Source organism: Delphinus delphis, chromosome 5 (genome assembly GCF_949987515.2).
Source record: "Delphinus delphis chromosome 5, mDelDel1.2, whole genome shotgun sequence".
Classification (NCBI taxonomy): Eukaryota; Metazoa; Chordata; class Mammalia; order Artiodactyla; family Delphinidae; genus Delphinus; species Delphinus delphis.
The window spans coordinates 43,219,490-43,240,371 of NC_082687.1; the positions used below are offsets into that span (position 1 = coordinate 43,219,490).

Here is a 20,882-nt window from a genome sequence, read left to right on the forward strand (position 1 = left end):
AATAAAATGTATTCCTCCAGCGGTTAAAGAATGAGGGCAGGGTAGATAAAAGGAGAAGTGAAGGCAAGGCAGAATTAGATATCAGTAAATGCTGCAAACTCAGAGTACTTGTACCTCTAATCCTCTTCCTTATCTCCAACTTTTAATTCCACCAAAAAAGTCCTTATATTTTCTCCTTACTTCCAATTCATTTTAGCCCAGCCACCAAAAAGACAGGATTCCATATAATAGCATGAATTTATACACACACACACACAAATACACACACACACACACACACACACATACAAACCCAAGCTCAACATTTGGTGCTGTTGAAGAGAATTTAAACATTTTAAGATGCAAGACTAACTTACATTATCTGAGGTATGGTAAAAAAAAAAATAATCACAATAAAAATTAAAAGTGCAATGAATAAGAAAAATGAAAAATAAGTCCACATGTTATAAACAGGCTATAAACACATTTATAATTCATAAATTGCATTAAAATGGCTGTTTTATGTCTTATTAATTAAAAGTAACAAAAGTAAGAAAATATGCTCAATGCAAGGTACTTTAAAAAAAACCAAAACCCAAAAAACAAATGTTAATAAAATATTTTTATCTGCATCAAAATAGTCTTTGGAAACCAAAAATAAAAATGTATCGTATGCTTTTTCAGGTTGATCTGTAAAAGTCAGAAAAATACATAATCCCCACCATTTAACTTTCTGGAAACAGAGTCCCAGTATGCACCAAGCATAAAGCAAAAGGCTTTATGTCATACTGAACTAAAGCAGTGAGCTCCCTGTATTGGTACAAAGAATTCCAGTTTAGTTCCTATCAGGAGACATTTTTGTTTCAGCCAAACTGAAACAAATGTCCTGACTTCAGTACAGTGTAGTGTAACTGAAGCTGTGTCCAAAAAGTTGTCTTCAGAGCACAAAGACACCTACAGAAACTCCTGAAGGGAAGGCATGGTTTCTCACAAGGCCAAGATGAGTATTATCCAAAGCGAAACTTGAGTCTGTATTTCACTGTGTTGGGACTTCTCCGAGGTGCGGAGAGGGGAACCTTTGGCTTGATGGGATTAGGTGGCTTTTTCTTTTCAGGAACAGTAACTGTGAAAGAAAGTTCTGGCTGCTCTGATTGCTTGAATCTTGGCAGAAAGTGGGTAGAGATGTGCTGAGGTTTAACACGGGGGCTGCAGCCCCGTTTAGCTTTCCCTCTCTTGTTCAGGGCCACGTACCACTCCCGCCCCGTTTTTTCAGTTCGATGTATCGCTGAGGCATAGGTATTATAGCTGTTTTCTTGAAATCGCTCCCTGAACTTGCAGTCATCTGTAAATTTGGCCTAGGGAATAAAAGAAGAAGAGGAAATTCAAGTAGTGATAATATTTTCAGCATGTAATAAAATGAGGTCTTTTACTGTAAAGAAAAAACAAGAGTTCCGTTGACCCCTGCCCTCCTACTCCGTTCTCTTTTATAAAGACACATTTGCTTCTTTTAGAGTTGTTTTAAAATTACTATTTTCGTTTCTATATTCCTACTTTCTTCATCTTTGTAATGCTGATTTCTGTTTATTATGTACAATCGTGAAATAATATCAATGTATATAAAAGTGATAACAGGAACTCGTATATTTAAATTCTATTACTCTTTCTAATTACTTTGAAATTTTTAGTTAAAAATTAACTTATAAGATTTTTCCCCCTCTTAAGCCATCAAGAAAATAAATAGTACTATATTATTCAGAGGAATGGGGTCATATTATCCTTTGAAACAAGAATACATTTTTCAATCTTATCAGCATGCTTCATGGTGCTGAGAAAGGGGTAGCATATGGCCCTATTAATATTGCATATGTTAGAGTTCTTTAGGAAAGAATGTATCTTCACACAGTGATACAGGAGAGTATATTTGATGGCAGGAAGAAAAAAATTACCTTTGGAGTCACTAACAATACTTCAGCCAGATCTCTCTCTCTCTCCACACACACACACACACACACACACACACACACACACACACACACACAACTCTGCCCTTGAAATGCTCACAGAAACAGTGAATTAAGCAAAGGAGTAGACATCCATCACGATGCAGCTTCATAAATGGAATTATGACAGCGGTATGCAGAGGATACAATGATAGCATAGAGGAAGGGCATCTGAGAGGATGGAGGTAGCAGGGAAGAGGGCAGGAAGTCTTCCTAGAAAAGCTGACTTCTGAGCTGAGTCTTCAAGTCCAACAAGGTGTGAGCAAGGCAGGTGACGTGAGAAAGGATTTCAGGGAGCAGAACTGGTGTGTTCACAGGTCAGCAGGACAGCACTATAAGTAGTTCAGTGTGATTTCCACTTAGGACGCATGGAGAAAGGAAGAAGAGATGAGGACGACAAAGCAGGCCACAACAAGCTCTGAAAAGGCTGAGTTTGCCGTATTGAGGAAATTGAATGACCGCAGTATAGGGGAAGCAAGTGAGAATGTGTCAGACAGACATGCAATCAAATGCCAATCCTGCCAGATGAGTTCTCAGCTTTAGGCTCTTTATCCACAATCCTTGCAACTGTAGGGCTATTGTGAGAATCAAAATATTTTTCTAAGGAAAGGATCTGGAGCTTTAATCAAATACAAGATTCCATAGCCCCCAAAGAATTCAAATCCCTAACCTGGACTAGACCAACATGTTTCACAATTTCAGGGAACACCATTTGTATAAACGTCCTGGGCTTAGAAATACCAAATATTTTGACTCCTATATAAGAACACTACACACACACACACACACACACACACACACACACACACACACACACAGATATGATTCTTTCTATATCAAACCAAGAGGTTCTAACATGGAATTAAAAGTCCTTTAATTCCCTTGCTTTTCTAATAATGCCAAACTTTCTTCTGCAATACAGATCCCAACGTTGTAATATAGAAGTCTGAACATTGCAAGGCAGTTTACACAGAACTACTGTTGATGGCCACATGGAATTTTTGAGTTGTGCAGGGTACTGGCAATATCAGGAGACAACCAGTTTCAGAGTATTTCCAGCAGCACATTTATCTTATGTACGATAGTCTATCCAGGTTATTTACATTCGAGTGTAGTTCAATCAATAAAGCTCTTTATTTGGAGGCTATGAAGCTATATATAAGCACTTGTCTACTGACATACCCTGGACTGGGTCTCTAGCAGGCTGTAAGCCGCTATTTTAAAGAACCACTGCCAATGGCTTTCTCTCATCCCATCATAACCTACAAGCCCATGACCAGGACAAGGGTGCTATGTTGCCATTCCTTTAGAAGAGCACACATTTATTGTTCCTTATTTTTTTTTAATTAAAAAGTCTTTCTTACAAGTCAAACATAGATTTGTCTGCTTAGCTCTTGAAAGGACTTCAATGCTCTCCCATTCAATTAGATAATCCCAAAGTTTTACTTTAAAATAAAAGCTATAACCATCTGGAATATTTTCTGCTACAGAAAAGACCAAGCATTTTAGAAAGGTGTGGGTGATTTCACTAAAAACGGTAGCAGGTATATTTATCCCGCCTCAGATTTTTTCTTAAAATTTATTTGAATAACATTTTTAATGTATAATACATTATAGACCTGACTTCTACCCTTGTTTCACACAAAAAAAATCGTTTTCCTGAAATAAAGATAGCAGTGATTCAATTTTGACAGTTAGATTTTTTTAAGTGTACCGCATAATTTAACCTTATTTTTTCCTTAATGGTGTCAAAAAAAACATAAAGAAGGAACATGTCTTTTTTAATTGATGTGGCCAACAGACACACATTCGTGTGCATACACACATACACACACACACACGGTATATTGACCTATAGCAATTCCATCTTACTGTCTTTCATGGGGTGAAAACCTACCGATGCCACCCCCGAAAATTATTCCATCTGAAAACTTTCTCTTTCCCCCTCAAGGTTCATGTTCTAAGTTCTTTCTTAAGAGAAGACTTAAAGAGGATGGCTGTTCAGGCTCTAGATTTTTCGAGGGTCACCTAACTGTCACATGGGATAGGGATGTTCAGAATTCTGAGGACCCACATTACTTGCTGGCCCTCAGCCATTCCAAACCCCACATTAAAACAGGAGTGAAGGCAGTCAGACTGTTTTGGATTTCTTAATTGACTTCTAATTTAATATTTTGTCTGAAAAATTCTTCCAGCTATGATGGAACAAAACCATTTGAAACAAACATAGTGAGTTTTTCATCAGGAGATCTGGTTTCTTCTGGAGGGATGGACTGTCCCTGTCAGTATTCCCGGCCCTGTTCAGACAACACGGCGGCTTTAAGCAGTTCATCTCTGTCCCTAATGTTACGTATGAGGCATCTTCACAACAGAGTCACCAAGCAGCAGAGCCATTTAAATATATTTACCATTTACCATTACACAATTTTAGATAATAAACTTTCCAGGTTACTTTTAATTTTTGAAATCTCCTTTGAATTGTAAAAAGTGCTTTAGCAATATATATACTTTTAAAACAATAGGACTGGATTATTTCCCTAGAAAATGGGAAAGGGATGTAAAGACTTTATCTACAGTTCAGCTGTGAAGTAGAGAGGTAAATCTAATTTCAAATAAGCTATGAAATCAGGACCCCCATAACCTCCACCCTACCACCATCAGCCACTACAACAAACGCATTCATTAAAATGTTCGTAAAGAGCCCCTATCTTTGTTTCAAACTCAGTTTTTTGTGGATTCATTCCACAGATATTTATCGACTGTATATCACATGCCAGACACTGTGCTGGTTGTCACTTTTACAATGAAAAACAATATAGCCATGGTCCTGCCCATGTTCTTTGTTGACTTAAATTATCTATGTTTTTCTCTATAATTTCTCCTTGATCTTGCAAGTGTAAAAATAAGTTATAGTCAACAAGCCATAATTGCAAAACTAACAAGTTTAAACTGGCTGATTTCTACGTAATTTAAAGGAGTCTTAACTGAAAAAAACAGATGAAAATTAAATTAAACTACTTTTGCCTGAATATGCAAATGCAAATTATTCAGAGGTTGGGGCAATATAGTGCTATTAAATAAAACAAGAATTTTGGGCTTAGGAGGATACTTTACCTTGATTCTACTCATCTCCTCGTGTGATGAGGGCACACAGTGAATATTTAAAAGAAAGGTCAAATTCAGTTCAAAGAAAGTAAAACTTTGACTGTGATATTCCAGAAAAGACCAATTCTGCTTAATTAAAATCTGAAGGTCAATTAAACCAGAGAATTCTTTCTGAAACAATATTTTTAAAAACTTTCTAAAACCTCTTAACATAGATTTGTTCCTTAGTAAACATGCTCTATGATGATTGAGAATATTGTAGCAAATGTGTTGAGGCTATGCCTACAAGTCCCGATTCTCATTACGTGTGACTGAAGAAGTAAATACGCATTGTATGAAAGAGGTATATGAAGAGGATTGAACTTGGACTAACAGTAGTACAAACCCTGGAGTCTGCAGATTATTTAATCATTTAATCAATTTTACTTCTTTATTTCATTTTGTTTTCTTTGATTTGCCTCTTTCTCTTGAAAAGCTTTATAAAGTTAAGAAATAATTGAATATAAGTAACTAAAATGCTACTATAGACTATATAATATTATTAAATAATTAAACTATTATTATAGACTATAATGAAAACAATTAAAGACAAGATTGTGCTCTAAGCAAAGTTTTCTTGCTGCCTGCATCCCTACACTTCTTGTTCCCCTGCCTCCTTTCAATACATTTTGGTTCCCACCCCTAGTCTCACCAATGGGACTGTCCGGGTCAGGTCCCCTAAGCCCAGGCTGTTTTGTATGGCTGTGTAGGATGTGCCCAGCACAAAAGCACCCACCTTTGGTGGTGACTGAAGGCTGAAAGCTAGACCCTGCTGCAACTGCTCCCAAGCAGAGAACCCCAGAACAGGGCAGCATGCATGTACAGGAGCTGCCTCTTTCTCTTTACTTCACAAACCTCATATGGGTCAGTTGATGTATGACCATCTCCAGAGCATGGTCATACTTCCTGCTTGGCACTAGGTATCTGGCCATTCTGTGTCTCAGTTCTTCATGCAACCAAGGGAATATACAAGTTGGATTTAAATCAACCTGAGGTAAGGTAGTGAAGAATGCTAGCCACATGGTTTCTCCTCCTCTGAACCTCTTGAATTTGACTTCAAATTACTCAGGGAGCCAGGTCAAAATGCAGATTCCCAAGGCCCTATCTCCAGAGATTGTTTTAGTAAGTCTGAGCTGAGACCCTGGAATCACATCATTAACCAGTATCTTGTGTGATCCTGATGCAGGTGAGGTGAGAACCACACTTGTAGAAACATGGTATAAGATAGTTCACTGTCTGATGCTCTTAATAGCTCAAAAAAGCTGGGCTATTGAGGGCTACCATGTGGCAGGTGTTTTACATATATTATTTCATTCTTGATATAATTCCATGACTATTAGGATGCTATTACCTGATTTTCCAGACAGAAGAGTAAAGAAAAGAATTCGTCTAAATCCCCACATTTATCACGTGCCAGGGTAGGCCTGTGACTTAAATCTCACCTACTGATTCCTAGATTCAAACTCTTTCAGTAACACTGTACAAACCCAAGGCATCTCCTAGGTTTCTATATAGTCCTACCTGCCCTGCAGTTGCTCCATATTAAAATACTGATGAAAAACAAGTGCCATTCCCCCAACCATCTAAGACGTAGAACACCATCTCTCACTTTAGGCTGAAATGGATCTCTGAAATTACAAGTCGATCCATCACAGGCAGATTTCCTCAATAAAATAAGCCCTCTAACGAGATTTACATAGTGTGAAATTAAGAGAAAACTGACATTTACTGCAAAGGTAGAACACTGAACTCATTTTTTAGCCTGAATTACTAGCTATTCAGTTTTACTATGTAAATTGAAAGCTCTTAGAGGGCAAGGCGAGTTTCTATTCAAGGCCTTTATAGAGCTCAGGGTCTTGACTGCAAGAGTGGAGTACTTAATAACTTATTTTTTTAATGATGATGATAACCGTTACTCAAGATTCCGTTTCCCCTTTCAATAAACATGCCCAGCTTTAGGGGCTGCGGACTCATCCTCACTCTGCCCCCAGCTCAGGAAGTCTAGTCCAGACTCTCAGCCCGGGCAAGCCAGCTGGCGCCCTCTGAAACCAGGAGAGGAGGCTGTTCTAGTCCTTGCTTAGGGCTGATGAAGCACACATTCCATGCCTATTTCGTAAACTCTGCAATTAGCTTTCCTTCCAAACATGATTCCCTAAAACCCTGAGAAACAAAAATAATTCCACCACGTGCTTCTTTCTGTATCTTTAAAATGAGCTAAAATGTTTTTCTCCCAACAGGCAATAAGTGAACATGCATACTTAATGAAAAGACTGAAGAATTCATGATAACCACCTTTTTCAAGATTGAGATTTTTTACGGGGAAAACCACAATGCACAAGAAGGATCTTAAAAAATTATGAGATTATGACCATTGGAAATCCTTGCCTCTTTAAGATCTTGAACCTGGGAATTTTGCTTTCAAATTAGGTTCCTTGGAAAAAGGAAAACCCAGGAGAAAAGGGGCTACTGTATGCAAGACGAGTTTGGACCTAAAGAAAAAAGGGGCAAATAATAAATGGGATTTGTGGCTGGTCTAAATATCTGAGGGGGTCACAGCTGCCTGACCCCAAAATCAGAAAGTATTCTGAGAGGAGATAGAGGATCATCAAACAGCTGCCTGAGAGCAAATTCAGGAAGATCTGTTCTAACATTAAATGCTGAATACTTTCCAGGAACTATTCTAAGTGTTTTATACATATTATCTCATTTAAAATGCTCAACTATCACCATGTATTTTTACTTTAATTTTCTTCCATTTATAGCTGATAAAACCAAGGAATAGAAAGATTAAGTAAAATGACACAGTGTATCTCAAGTAGAATGACACAATTGAACTGTGCTCTTCACCACCACACTCAAGACTTTCTACACTTATATCTAGACCCACCTCAGATAAATCCAGAAAGGCTGCCTATGCAACTTTGGATAAAGACAATAAACCTGAGGAGAGAGCACAAACAGACAGGCAGGCAGAGGTAGAGACCAAAAGAGAAGGGTGCTCAGCCCCACAAAGCACCTCAGTCTGGGAATAAGTCGAGAAAGAGGATACAGGCCACAGTGAAGGCTCTGACTAACCCTCATGGCTCTTGGGGAAGCAATTACCTGCTCTTACTCTCAGTGATTCCCAAGGCATCTCGAGAAGAAGACCAGACACCTTCATCCTTGTAAAGAATGCTGAAAAAACCCTGCACACTAGGAATTTAAATGCATTGTCTACTTAGGGTCTATCAGTCAAGGTCTTAAGGAGAGCTGCATGGAGATTACTATGAGTATATAGGTGGACTGAGTGCATGAGCAGAGCACACCGAGATGGCTGAAGTTCAATGAAAACTTCTCTTACCAAATTAACAAACTTAGCACACAAAGGAAATCAGCATATATGTTGCCTAAGTTTAAACTTTCTGGCCTGATAATAGTGTTTACCATCTTCCTGTCCACTGACAATGAAGCATTTTCTAAATGAAGAGTTTCTGTGAACAAAACAGATCTCTTTTCTGTTCTGAAAGTACATCCTAAAAGGGGTTCCCTATGCAACTCATCTTCACACTGAATAACCAACATTTATAAAACTGTGTGACAAGTTTTGTGGTGCACACATCCCCTCCTTTCTAGACTTTAAAATCAAGTAGAAGACATAGAAGTAGATGGGGAAAAAAGATCCTCCAAAAGGGTTTGGAATGAGAGAGAGTGAGAGAGAGAGAGAGAGAAGCAACCAAAAATATTCTAAGGATGAACCACAGTATTCATTCTTTAAAACGTAATACAAAAATATTATTAAAACATGCAATTAATAATTCCTATAAAATAATAGCTGAAAACAGTGTAAATAGTTCCAAATGAAACAAAATACCTTCTTTCAAGCTAACTTTTCCCTACCAAGTATTATAACATTTAAAAGGAGAGAGAATTTTTGAATTATGTAATTCTGGTTCAATCAATTGTTACCTGTGGTAACTTAGGAAAATATTTAACATCTCTGAGACTATTTCCTCACCTAACTATGTAATGAGATAATGTGAATGAAAGAGATTTTAAAGAAATATGCAAATCTTTTACCTCTGCCAAGTAGCTAATTTTTAATAGTCTGATTGTTACTATAAAAACGAAGTTGAAAATCTCCTATTATCCATGAGTATTTCTCAATACGCTATAGGTTTACTTTCCCCAGAATTATATGACTACTTTAGATTTATAGTTCACATTTACTCTGTAAATAAAACCCTAAAGTTACTCTTTATTTATTTAAATTTTTTTTCCAGTTTTATTGGGATATAATTGACTTACGACATTGTTTAAGTTTAAGATGCACAACATGGTTTTATATACATATATTTTTGAAATGATTGTAAAGGTATTCTTTAAATGCCTCTGCACAATTATTAATTTAAAGCAACTCACTAATCCTAAGCAACACTTAATCCTAAAAGTATAAGGGGTTTTAGCATTTTTAGTGGTGATGAAATTTTGTAAAAACCAAAACTAAATCAAATAATTATATTTAAAGCTAGCTATAAGAACAATTTTTCAACATGTTTAACTAGAAACTGAAAAGAGGAAAGAAACCATCTGGCATAAAACTAATAATGGTTAGAATTGACACTATTTCAAAATTCAACTTCCTTAAAAATAAATCACTTTATAATTTAATTAGGTTTCCATCTAGAGAAAAAGTGCTAATAAATGCTAAGAGAAAGTGGGCTTGGACAAATGGTTTAGAAAGAATCCACATAATCGTAGGGCTTAATTTTTTATCTACAATTCAGCTCAAAGTCATCAGAATGACTTTTATATCAAAGGGCTTCAGTGAGTGACAAGAGCAAGGCTTGCTTTGTACTGTTTAAAAGTCATTATTCCATGAAATAACTTTAGCCTGCCAAGATGAGAAAGAATAACAGATGCTGTTTTTGCATTATCTGCATTATTTCGGCCAGCCATCCTTAGACATTTGGGTCAAGTTTCTGGAAATTTGTTACTTGCATTTGACAGAGGAATCATGTAACCTAACCTTTCAGTTTGACCTTTCTAATTGGCATCCATTTGTAGTACTTCGCTTTCTGTTGCAATTATCCTTAAGCTGCCCCAAGGTAGTCTATTTTTTTGCATGTACTAAAGCATGAATCAGAATATTTAAAAAATTAAGATTTTCACCAAAAACAAGCAAACCAATAAAAGAGAATTTCTTTTTAGGCATTGCATATTGTTATGATGCTTAGATTTTGAAGGTGTTTCAATCTTTTACCACCTTAAAGTAGATCGAGGAAAAGTTATTCAGTGTAGATGCATTTGATCATTGTTTTTTATTTTGTATGTGGATTTTTAAAAATCAAATATTTTTTAAAAAATAAAATGGCATGTCCTACTTTTCCACAGCAATGAAGAACGTTTTCCCTTAAGATATGTAATAAATCAAAGAGCAATTATTTTATGAACACTGTATTGTGGTTTACTAGAATATAGTAACCAGCTCAGAAGATGAAATAAGTAAATCTGGTTATAATGCTTGTAATGGATGATCAGAGAGGTTACCAAAGATTTCTCATCTATCTTAATAAACTGGGATTTTAGTAGTTTATTATATTTAGAATATATTTAAATTATCATTCAATAATAGGTAATATTTATTGAGTACTTACAAGATATTTAATATTGTTCTAACAAGCTTTATATGCATTATCTCATTTAATCCTCAAATAACTGTAGAAATAGCTTGAATTCTACTGTCTCCTCCAAGAGATATTAACAAACCACATTTAGATGTTAGAGAAAGGAAAATTGAAAGTCTTAAACATTAAACCAAGTGAAATTGTCATTCAATTTTTTAAAGATCTGTAAAGAAGAAATCATAATTAGCAAGTTCCAATTGATTGCACTCAGTTAAAACTTCCTATATACTTTGAAAACTGGAAAAGTGATATTTCCCCAATTTGTTTAATAAGAATTAAAGTGAATAAGGATTAAAGGAGTAGCTTTAAAGAAGAATTGCTTTTTAAAATAATTTAATATGACAAAACTCAGTACACTACAAAAAAAGCATAAATCACTTTTAAGGGCTGTGCATACTACTAATACTAATAAACAGAACCTGTGAGCGGGAAAACTAAGCTAAATATATTTTATTATCTTTAAAACATTTTAATGCTTCCCAAGTAATGCACATTTTCAGAACAAAGCATAGAAATCTATAATTTGTAAATTGATTACAAACTGTGTTAAGTGGGCTGAAGAAATTTTTAGGAGTGCAAAACTAGTCTTCATAGTTTTAAGAAGTGTTTTTGATGCAACAAAAAAACAAGATGAAAATTTCTCAAATGAGTCAAATTAAATTTCTCTATTAAAGGTCAAAGTCTTCTCACTATTTGTTTCTTCCTTCCATACTTATTAATATGAATATACGTTATATTACTTAGACTCCATTTTTGACATCATGAGTAGCTTTTAAAATTAAGAACATGATCTACCGAACACACACACACAATCACCATAAACATGTAAATTAAAAACATAGTATTTCCATAATATTTCTCCTCACTTGGACCACTTTTAAGAAATAAATAATGGCAATCACTTAGAAAATGCTGTTTTCAAATACACTTACCCTTAAAACTTTTTGTGGATTGTATATTATCTTCTCAAGTAAATAAAATATTTAAACGATTACTTACAAAAACACATACATTTCTCTTGGTTTAATGTACATATAATTTTACAAAAACAAAAAAACATTAAGTTCTCTGGGCAAATTGTCCTATCAATTTGGAAAATCACTTCATTCCACTTTACAAATGTAAAATCTCTATAACACCTTTAACAAATATAAAGTGGTTCTACTTACACTTGCATGGAGTTTTCCTTTTTTTGACATCGCTAAAAATTTGTTGCTGAAAACTCCTCGTATTCCTACAATCCCCTGAGACACAGCAAATATTTCCAAAATACCTAGGATGACAGAAATCCCAAAATAAAACACAGACTCTTCTATATACCATTGTGAAGAATTAAATTTCTACGTAGATTGTCTCCATTCTTTATCACTGTGATTTTTTTAAAAGTATTTAACATCTTTATTTTTTGTGACATTTATTATGTAAAAGAAATAAAAAGGTCTAGCACTCAAGTATTCATTTAAAATGATAAATTTCAAGGTTCAAAAATTTGTGCTTCATTAGTAATTCTTTTTCTCCTTACAAATGATAAGTCACTTTTAGTAATCAATGTTTGACAGTAGAATCTTTTCAAGTTCTAAAGGAATGGCAAAGACTTTTTAAAATGTTTTACAAAACAGTTCTCATGCATTGTTTTTCTGTCAGAGATAATATAGTACTTTTAATATTAAAGCACAGAAGATGGTACTCAAGATTAGTATAAATCATTGGAAGCCTTGAAAATAATACTTATTTACATAAAAGAAATCGCTCTTCTCAAATGATCATAATACAAATCGATAAATCAATATATATCACACTCTATCATTTAGTGACTTGCTCATTTAAAGAGTATACATAAGATACTGAAAGCAATATAAATAATCTGAGACTATTGGCTCAGTGAAGTGTTTGATGGATTATGGTTTGAGACATCTTGCATTTTGAGTGACTTTTCTGGAAAAAATTTAATGAGGTATTTATTACGTTATTGTTTATATTTGGCATTTAGTAGTCAGAATTATCAAGTCGATGTCCCTCTGTCTCCTTTAATAATTTGAAAGTCCACATCCACTGGGTCAAGAGAGTCACACACCACAGTTTAGAGTATTTTAAGAAGATGAAACTCATAGTTTGTATATAATTGGGATTCCTGCCTGTTTACCATAAACTTGTATGTAATGTTATATGAACAGAAGAAAAGCATAGAGCTTTTTGTTAATTGCCTACAACAAAATGCAAAAAAAAAAAAAGGACAAAATAATATGGTTCACTAAAGCTAAAAAAGGACTTCTCCTGGAAGAAAGGAAGGAAGCAAGCAAGGATGGGAGGGAGGAGGGAAAAAACATCTCAACATTTCAATCTGTAATATTTTGAGTACATATTCTAATTAGAATATGTCAATAGGACTATGACAAATAGAGAAAATCACCAGGTTTTCTTAAAATAGCAGTCTCCCCCTGCAGTATTTGAAGTACATATAAAATTATTCAACTTACCAAATGCAGTGTATTGTGGCTACACATATATATAATACATGTAAACACATATATGAATATCGTTATAGAGCACTTATGTTGAATAATGCGACCTAATACCTATAATTGTAGCAAATACTGTCGCTTATTTATTTAACCTGATTTCTTAAAAATACTTGATCAGAAAGTTCGTGAAGGAACTATTGATCTTGTGATAAGAATTCTTAGCCTAGAGTAAATAAAACACATCTCAAGAAAATTGCAGCTACCACTTTATTAGTGGATATTTCTTTAAAACAAACCCAAAAAAATCTAAAAACTTGGAAAGGAACTACTTCTGCTTCTAGGAAGAAACTCCTAAAAAAAGACTGTCTCAAAAAATTCTTTCCTTCAAAATGTTTTCAAAATGCTATTTACAATAGATTTTGCTATGCAAATTATTTGACTGTGATACATACCCCAAAAAGATTTAAAAGCATTATCATTTTATGAAATAGTAACAAAGCACACAGAATCCTTTGTAAAGATAAATTTACTACACAATGTAGTGCTGTAATAATATTATTAATAAAACATGAATAGAACATCTGATATCAAAATTACAGAATGATATTGAAAAACAGCATTAATGATTTTGGATATTTCAGAGATGGGGGATGTGATTGTGAATACTGTGTAAATGTCTGTTAAAAAATGAGACAGGGAGAACATGAGAAATCATCTATGTGTAGAATGACAGCCACAAAAGAGACAATGTGGAGTTGGTAGAAAAGGAGACTTGACCATATGTTTCCCCCAATTTACTCCTGGTTCTGCTTTGTTAAAGGTTTTTTATACCATTGTCTGGAAAATTACCTGGTTTTGTAAATGCAAATCTATTGTGTATTAGTGGGAAAAAAAATACATGGTAGCATAAAAGATAAAATTCTCATTAAGCATATATGTTTGCAGGCTATCATTTAAGAGGTCAAGACAAAAGGACTCTGTACATACTTCTTTAATGGGAGCACTGCTTTGCTTATGTAAACTATTGGTTTCTGACAACATATTCTATTTTTAAGAAAGACCCATTTTGACTCAATTTGTTTCCCAATACACTGTACATTCTGCATGTATCTGTTATATAAATTTGCATTGTAATAAATTTTAAATATGGGGAAGATGAAATAATATATGTGAAAGTGTTATTTTATTACATACTACGTGGTTTCTTTTCTTGTAAGTTCCAGTATAAAAAATGATATAGTGGCTGAGAATGAAAAGATTTTATAATATTAAGAAAATTATACTTAATTGAAAGCTTAAAAACATACTTTTACATACATCATTCTATTTAAAATTATGAAGAATGCAGGAAAGAAAAAAGATGAGATTAGATGAAATAATTGTTTTTATTCAAATAGGCAACTTTGGTATGATGTTCTAAATAATGTAATTATGGTGTAATATTAGGAACCTTGTTAAGATCATAGTTTCCAAAGTAATTTCAACAGCAATTTCATGATGTCTTTTTTCCTAGAATATAGGAGCAGATTCTACAAACTCCACAATTTAACCTCCTGCCCCCGCTCCCCAAGAAGATCACAGGCCTATTGATTTTTCATGCCAACTCTCAGTAACTCATTAAAGAATTCTAAGTATTTTAAACCCATGTGCATTAAATCACACGTATATAAATTCCAGAAAATATTTCTCTAAAACTGATTTATTTTTTCAATTTCAGTAATTTCCTCTGTAATAATAAATTTGATGGGAATTTACAATTCACATGGAAGCCCAGATGGTATCCCTAAGCAAAATTGTGGAAGGCCAACTGTGTCTCACAGATCATAGATAGTCAATGAATGTTTGCTAAATTGGATTGTTTCTTTGACCTTCTCACTACCTCTCTTCCTTTTCAGGACACCCCATGTGTACACATGTATGGACACATGTCTTAGTACTCTCCTGCTATTTTGGCCCTCTACTGCTGGGGGAGTGGGGCAGGGAGAGAGTTAAAGTGCAAGTGACAATGTGTTATCTTTCCTAGGGTGTTCACATTTAAGAGGATCAAAAGAAAAAAACAGTGCTTAACTGAAGGAGTTATTCTCTCTTGGTGGAATTTTGTGATTGACATCTAGGTTGAAGGATGCAAGAACTCAGTGTCTCTCAGATTATACACTGTTTACTCCACTTACTTACAAGCATAAGTATGCATTACAAAGTAAAATTATTCTTGATATAGATTTTCTTACTTAGTCCCCTCTAGAGTTTTTAATACATTAGGACTCTATCAATGATGGTTGATACAATTATGTAGACTTCTCCTTTTTCTCTCTTTTCTCAGTGAATGAGAAAGATATACAGATATTCCATGTATTCAGAAGCTATCAACAGCCCATCTGAAAAATCCTCAAAGAAAAATCTTTTTTTTTTTAGATGTTGGGGGTAGGAGTTTATTAATTAATTTATTTATTTTTGCTGTGTTGGGTCTTCGTTTCTATGCGAGGGCTTTCTCTAGTTGTGGCAAGCGGGGGCCACTCTTCATCACGGTGCGTGGACCTCTCACTATCGCGGCCTCTCTTGTTGCGGAGCACAAGCTCCAGACGCGCAGGCTCAGTAGTTGTGGCTCACAGGCCTAGTTGCTCCGCGACATGTGGGATCCTCCCAGACCAGGGCTCGAACCTGTGTACTCTGCATTAGCAGGCAGATTCTCAACCACTGCGCCACCAGGGAAGCCCCAAGAAAAACCATTTAAAACTGAAGTTTCTCTACTTGTGCTCACACAGCAACAAATATGCCATGTCTTTATCAAATCTGAGTCTTGAAATATCCAGTTTAGTAGTCTTCATTGATTAAGTTAGCAACATAGAAATTTCCTACTTGAGTTTTTCCATACAGAAGATAGAGATTCTGGTTTATTTAGGCTTTGGGGACTATATAAAGGTTGACTGTACATTAACATCAAAATTGATAGTGAATTCAGATTTTTTAAAGTTAGTAAAACTGAGGGTTTGGTTTAGCCAAAATACATAATTGGAATTTCTATATTTTATGTAAACAATTTGGCTTTGTGTAGCTATAGCCTTAAGCTTTTGCTCCCTAAATTGACAATTACTTGATTGCCTATTCTTCAATGGCCCAAGGTAAGCCAACAGAAGCATTGTTTTGGAATTAAACTTGAAAGCATAGAAATTAAAACAAAGTCTTTGTTTCTATTCAGTAGTGGGATTTTATCACCTATCTTGTCTTGCCCATCTTTCTTCACCCTTCCCTAGTATTTCCTTATAATAAGAGTTTATGTGCAATGAGCTTGATTCTTTTACCTGTCTTCAAAACCTGAGATAACTACTGTATAAGAGAAGCTAGGAATATATTAAGTGGTATTCCTTAACTAAACAAATTATGTTTCAAATCTATGGTCAGTGTACTTCTGATAGCCAAACTAGAAAATATTCACAGTTTGCAAAAATTTTAATGTCAAAAGATAGTTGTGAAACATATATTCCAACATATATTCGTTTCTTCTGACAAACATTACAGAAAATTATTGAGGTTAAAAGAACTTGTGAGAATGTTTGGCATGGCAAAGTTTTGACTCTTTACAGAAGTAGTAAGCTGTGACAAAATAATGTAAGTTTTCTATCACTGCTAACTCACAGACCGTAGAATTAGATGATGAGGTAAAACTCTGATGTATTCTCCATGATCCTCATGGTCCGAGCTCGTTCAGTTTCTCTTGAGAGACTTGGACAAATGGTTCCTCATCTACTCTAACCAACATTCCATAAACAACTCCTGAGTTTACATTTTGTATCAGGAAACCATCAAGTGCTATCTACAAAGAGGTATATGACCAACTGCAATTAGCAGGTCCTGTTTCTCTTTCACAGCTACTTAAAGACAGAGATTCATTTTAAACTTCCAAATGACTTGCTATCCTTTTAAACATGATGTATTTCATAAATTCTTCATGGATCTATGGTAGCGAAATCTTATGATATATTATTGGACATTCCAGACATCACAAAGCTGAAAATCACCATGATTTAAACACTTAAATTATACTTTCCTCTGTGAGAAAAACCTATGGAAGGCAAAGGAAAAAAAAAAATCCCAACTAACCCCAAAGTAATCAAAATAACAAGCTTGGTGAGCTAGGTATCCTATGTTGGGTACATGAATAAATGGATGAATGAATAAGTGAATGATTGCAAGCCAAGTGAAAGGCACAGACTAAACTCTGAAAGGCTGTTATAAACTGAAATGAATTAGGAAAGTGTTCGTTAAATTAAGAAAGTTTTATTTAGGCACTTCAGTTTTGTTTAAGAAACAAAGCAGTGTTTTGTGTCTGTTCTTTGTTAGATATCTTTCAAAGTGGATGTTAAAATAAAATGTACCTTGGAAATAAATACTGGCCAATGTCTTCTTTAGCTGAATGTGTTCTTTGTTGATCTGTTCTCATTCTCCTTTCTATCCTTTTCTACAATTTCCCCTCCACAAGGCCTAAGCTGCAAAAATCTTTGTCTCTTATGGTTTCTTCCAAGAGAAGAGGGTGAATATCTTGGGAATAAGTCTGGTTTTCAGAGATCCCTAGCACACCGAAACCCACCTCCCACACATCCTTTTACCCCCTGGGGTCCAATCTGCCCTCCTTACAGGCTAACTTTGGGTGTTCCCTTGGGAACACAGAAGTTATCCTCTGTTGAGGCTGATTTTTTGGATAAACTGCAAGAAGAACAGAATAGAAAGAGTGTTCATGTAAGTGAAAGGGGAAAATACTACTAGAAGTGGGGAATAGGGCTCTGATGGCTGGTGGAGGAAAAGAGTTTGGTGGGGCAAAATGAGGACAAATGGAAATACTGAACTAGACACAACTCTTGCTTACCCTTAAATCTCAGGAAATTCCCCTTCGCCCTAACTGACCTTGCCTTTTATCACCGAAGATGGTCAGTTGCTTAGTGAGTGTAATGAACCTTAAAACATAAAAGCAGACACCTCTAAGGAGTGTGTGGGAGGGCCTGGGACTCGCTGGGGCAGACAGGGAAGGCCCCTCTCGTGTTTGCTGCTCCAGGCCACCTCGCCACGTGCAACACAGACAGCTGGAGCGGCAGAGCCTGAAAGACCAGTCAGGGGCAGGAGGCTGGCGTGGACCCGCTCTCCTTCCGGCGCGAACCGCCAGCTCTTCCACTTCCAGCCTCCTGAATCCCCCGGAGGAAGCTTGCCGACCAGCCATCCAACAGACGTGCACACCTCCAACCCTTGTCGGGGGCGGGTGCCAGATGCCAGCCCCTCTGTGGAGCCCGCGCTCCTCCGGAGCTTGGGTAAGAAGAAACCCGTCGGGTCGTTGGTTTGAGACGGAGAAAGTTAAGTACACCTGGGAGCCACCAGGCTGACACTCCGGAGCCGGGTGACCGTGTGCGCATCGGTATCTCCTGGCCATGTTTCCGCTCTCCCTGGGTCCCTCTGAGGCCCGGGCTGTGCTTCTGTCTGTTGGACTAACCCCGGCTGCAAGACCATCTGGCCCTACGGAGGAAAAGGCCCGCAGAGATCTCCCCAGCCCCGCATGCAACCGCAAATCATCTCTCCCCTCTGCTGCCCAGAGGGGCAGTGAGAGGAATCAGAGGAATGGCAGTGATGGTCTGAAAACTCAGACGGGGTGGAAGGGAGGAGAAGATGAGAAAGGAGGGAAAGAGAGAGAGCTAAACTCCGAAAGAAAATTTAAAACTTGGCTTAAAAAAAAAAAAAAACCTACAAAATTTTCACCTGTACCGAATTGAACCGCCTCTGAATTTCTTCTAAAATAAAGAACTTTCCCCTAATTGTCCTTGGGGACCAAAGGCAGGCCACGCTTCCTCACAAGGTCTGGTCATAGTTTCAAGATACTAAAAGGTGCTAGACCCAACTCCGCAATTATTAATTCTAATGTCCATCACGTCTTCCTCTCTAAACGTGTCCAGTTTTCTAGATCACTGTCTTCTTCCAAACAGGGAATGTCTGGTCTCCCGTATAATATACATATATATTCTATATGTATATAATGTGTAAATATGTACGTATCTACAATAGACATATCCGTATACACATATGTATATATACATTATATATAATATTAATTTGGGGTTATGGTAGCCATTGTGAGGGGCAGTATGTGAGATTTGATTATTCTAAATAAAACTGTTCAGTTATGGGCAGGGAAAAGGGGTGCGCTTTGATGCCCAGTGAAAAATGCGAGTCTGGTAAGCAGAAGCTAAACGAGGAGAAAGGAGATTTTTGGGTTTTCTCCAGGCACTGGCTGGAGCTCCTCTTTGGGACCAGGGCAAACTGGAAACAAGGTGCCTGTCTGCGCCAGCCTCCGGGTAGCCTATACCTCAGTAATCGCCATTCCTCGTACTCACGAGAGGGGAAAGTGTGTGCCCGCCACGTAGACGCATCTCCACCCAACCCGCCCGGCTGTTTCGAGGGCCGGCTGCATCCCAGTGGCCGGGGCTCCGGAAGGTGGGCTTGCAGACCAGGGAATCACCAGCTGTCCCCTCCCGAGGCTCCCGCCGCCCGCTTAGGACAGGTTTTGTAGGAGAGCAGGCAACTTACTTAACATATTGGCTTCGTGGGAGCCATTGACTTTGCCATCCGGGTAGATCTGCAGATGGAAACCGATGCCCACTCTGCAGTAGAGGCTGCCGGTCCGGCGCCCCGAGGGGGTCCACTGGAAACTGCTCTGCTCCAAGCCATTTCCTTGACTGCCCAGAGGAGCCCCGGGGGAGGAGGAGACAGAGGAAGAAGAGGAAGACTTCGTGCTACTGCTGCTCCGGCTGCTGCTGGCTCCTCCGGGGTTCCTACCGGTGGCAGCCTGTCCGGGTTGCCCTTTGGGTGCGAGGCGCTCCTCCCCTTGAGCCCAGGCGCTGAGGATCAGGTGACTGAGGAAGAGCAGGAGGAGGAAGGACAAGCTCATTCTTCCAGCCGCGGGGGTCCTAAGTGCATTTTGCAGGGCTGGTTCTGGGCTCTGTAGCCCGCGCGCGGCTGTGTGCCTCTGGCGCTGCCCCCCTCGCCGCACCGGGTGGACATAGCCTCGGGGAAGAGAGAGGGAGAGGGGGGGAGAGAGAGAGAGGCCACCCGAACGGATCTCGGCGCTGGCACTGGGATATTTATAACGCCAGTGATCTCACTGCTCGGTGCACGCCTGCGAGGCTTCCCCTCACCCGCCGCTTTGTGTACTCTCCGGCCGGTGCGGGGAGGAAGCCTCGCCGTCCCGGGGGCGGGGGTGTGGAGGAGGGAGGAGACGGGAGAGGGTGAGTGGGAGGAGAAGCCAGGCGGAGAGAAGCTGCGCCCCGACGCTGGGCGCGCGCACACCGAGGCCACGCACCCCAGCACTTCTCACGCGCCACACGGCCACCCTCCACTCGAGCTAACGCTGCGCGGAACTCAGCTCCCCGCGAGCCCTGGAGTCCTCCTGGGGCAGTCACGGGAATGGGAGGGTGAAACGTGGGAGTGAGTTCTCGTCTCTCGCACCTCTGCCGCAGGCTTGCGTCCCAGCAATGCGCTCTCGCCTACCCAGGACACAGTTTCCAGGTTCCCTTCCCTTTGCCCGGCAGACCCGACTGTTACAACCCCTGCCCCAGGGATCTCTCGGGAACTGCGTCCCGCCGAGGGATCCCACCGCT

General features: G+C 37.9%; 1 protein-coding gene across 1 annotated transcript; it reads right to left on the minus strand.

Annotated features, from left to right (window-relative positions):
- Nucleotides 1–986: 986 nt before the first annotated feature.
- On the minus strand, nt 987–20,173 carry FGF5 (fibroblast growth factor 5). The gene is made up of 3 exons (XM_060011682.1): nt 19,813–20,173; nt 11,956–12,059; nt 987–1,334 (listed from the first exon to the last, which is right to left on the minus strand). Exons 1-3 carry the CDS (start codon nt 20,171–20,173, stop codon nt 987–989), a joined length of 813 nt encoding a protein of 270 aa, XP_059867665.1.
- Nucleotides 20,174–20,882: the final 709 nt, after the last annotated feature.

Excerpts from the sequence above, each read along its gene's own strand:
- FGF5 (XM_060011682.1), bottom strand. The coding sequence starts at position 20,173 with ATGAGCTTGTCCTTCCTCCTCCTGCTCTTCCTCAGTCACCTGATCCTC. Across the intron at positions 12,060-19,812 it reads CCACGAAGCCAATATGTTAA|GTATTTTGGAAATATTTGCT; the intron begins GTAAGTTGCCTG and ends CTGTCATCCTAG. Across the intron at positions 1,335-11,955 it reads AAGGAAAACTCCATGCAAGT|GCCAAATTTACAGATGACTG; the intron begins GTAAGTAGAACC and ends TTTATTCCCTAG.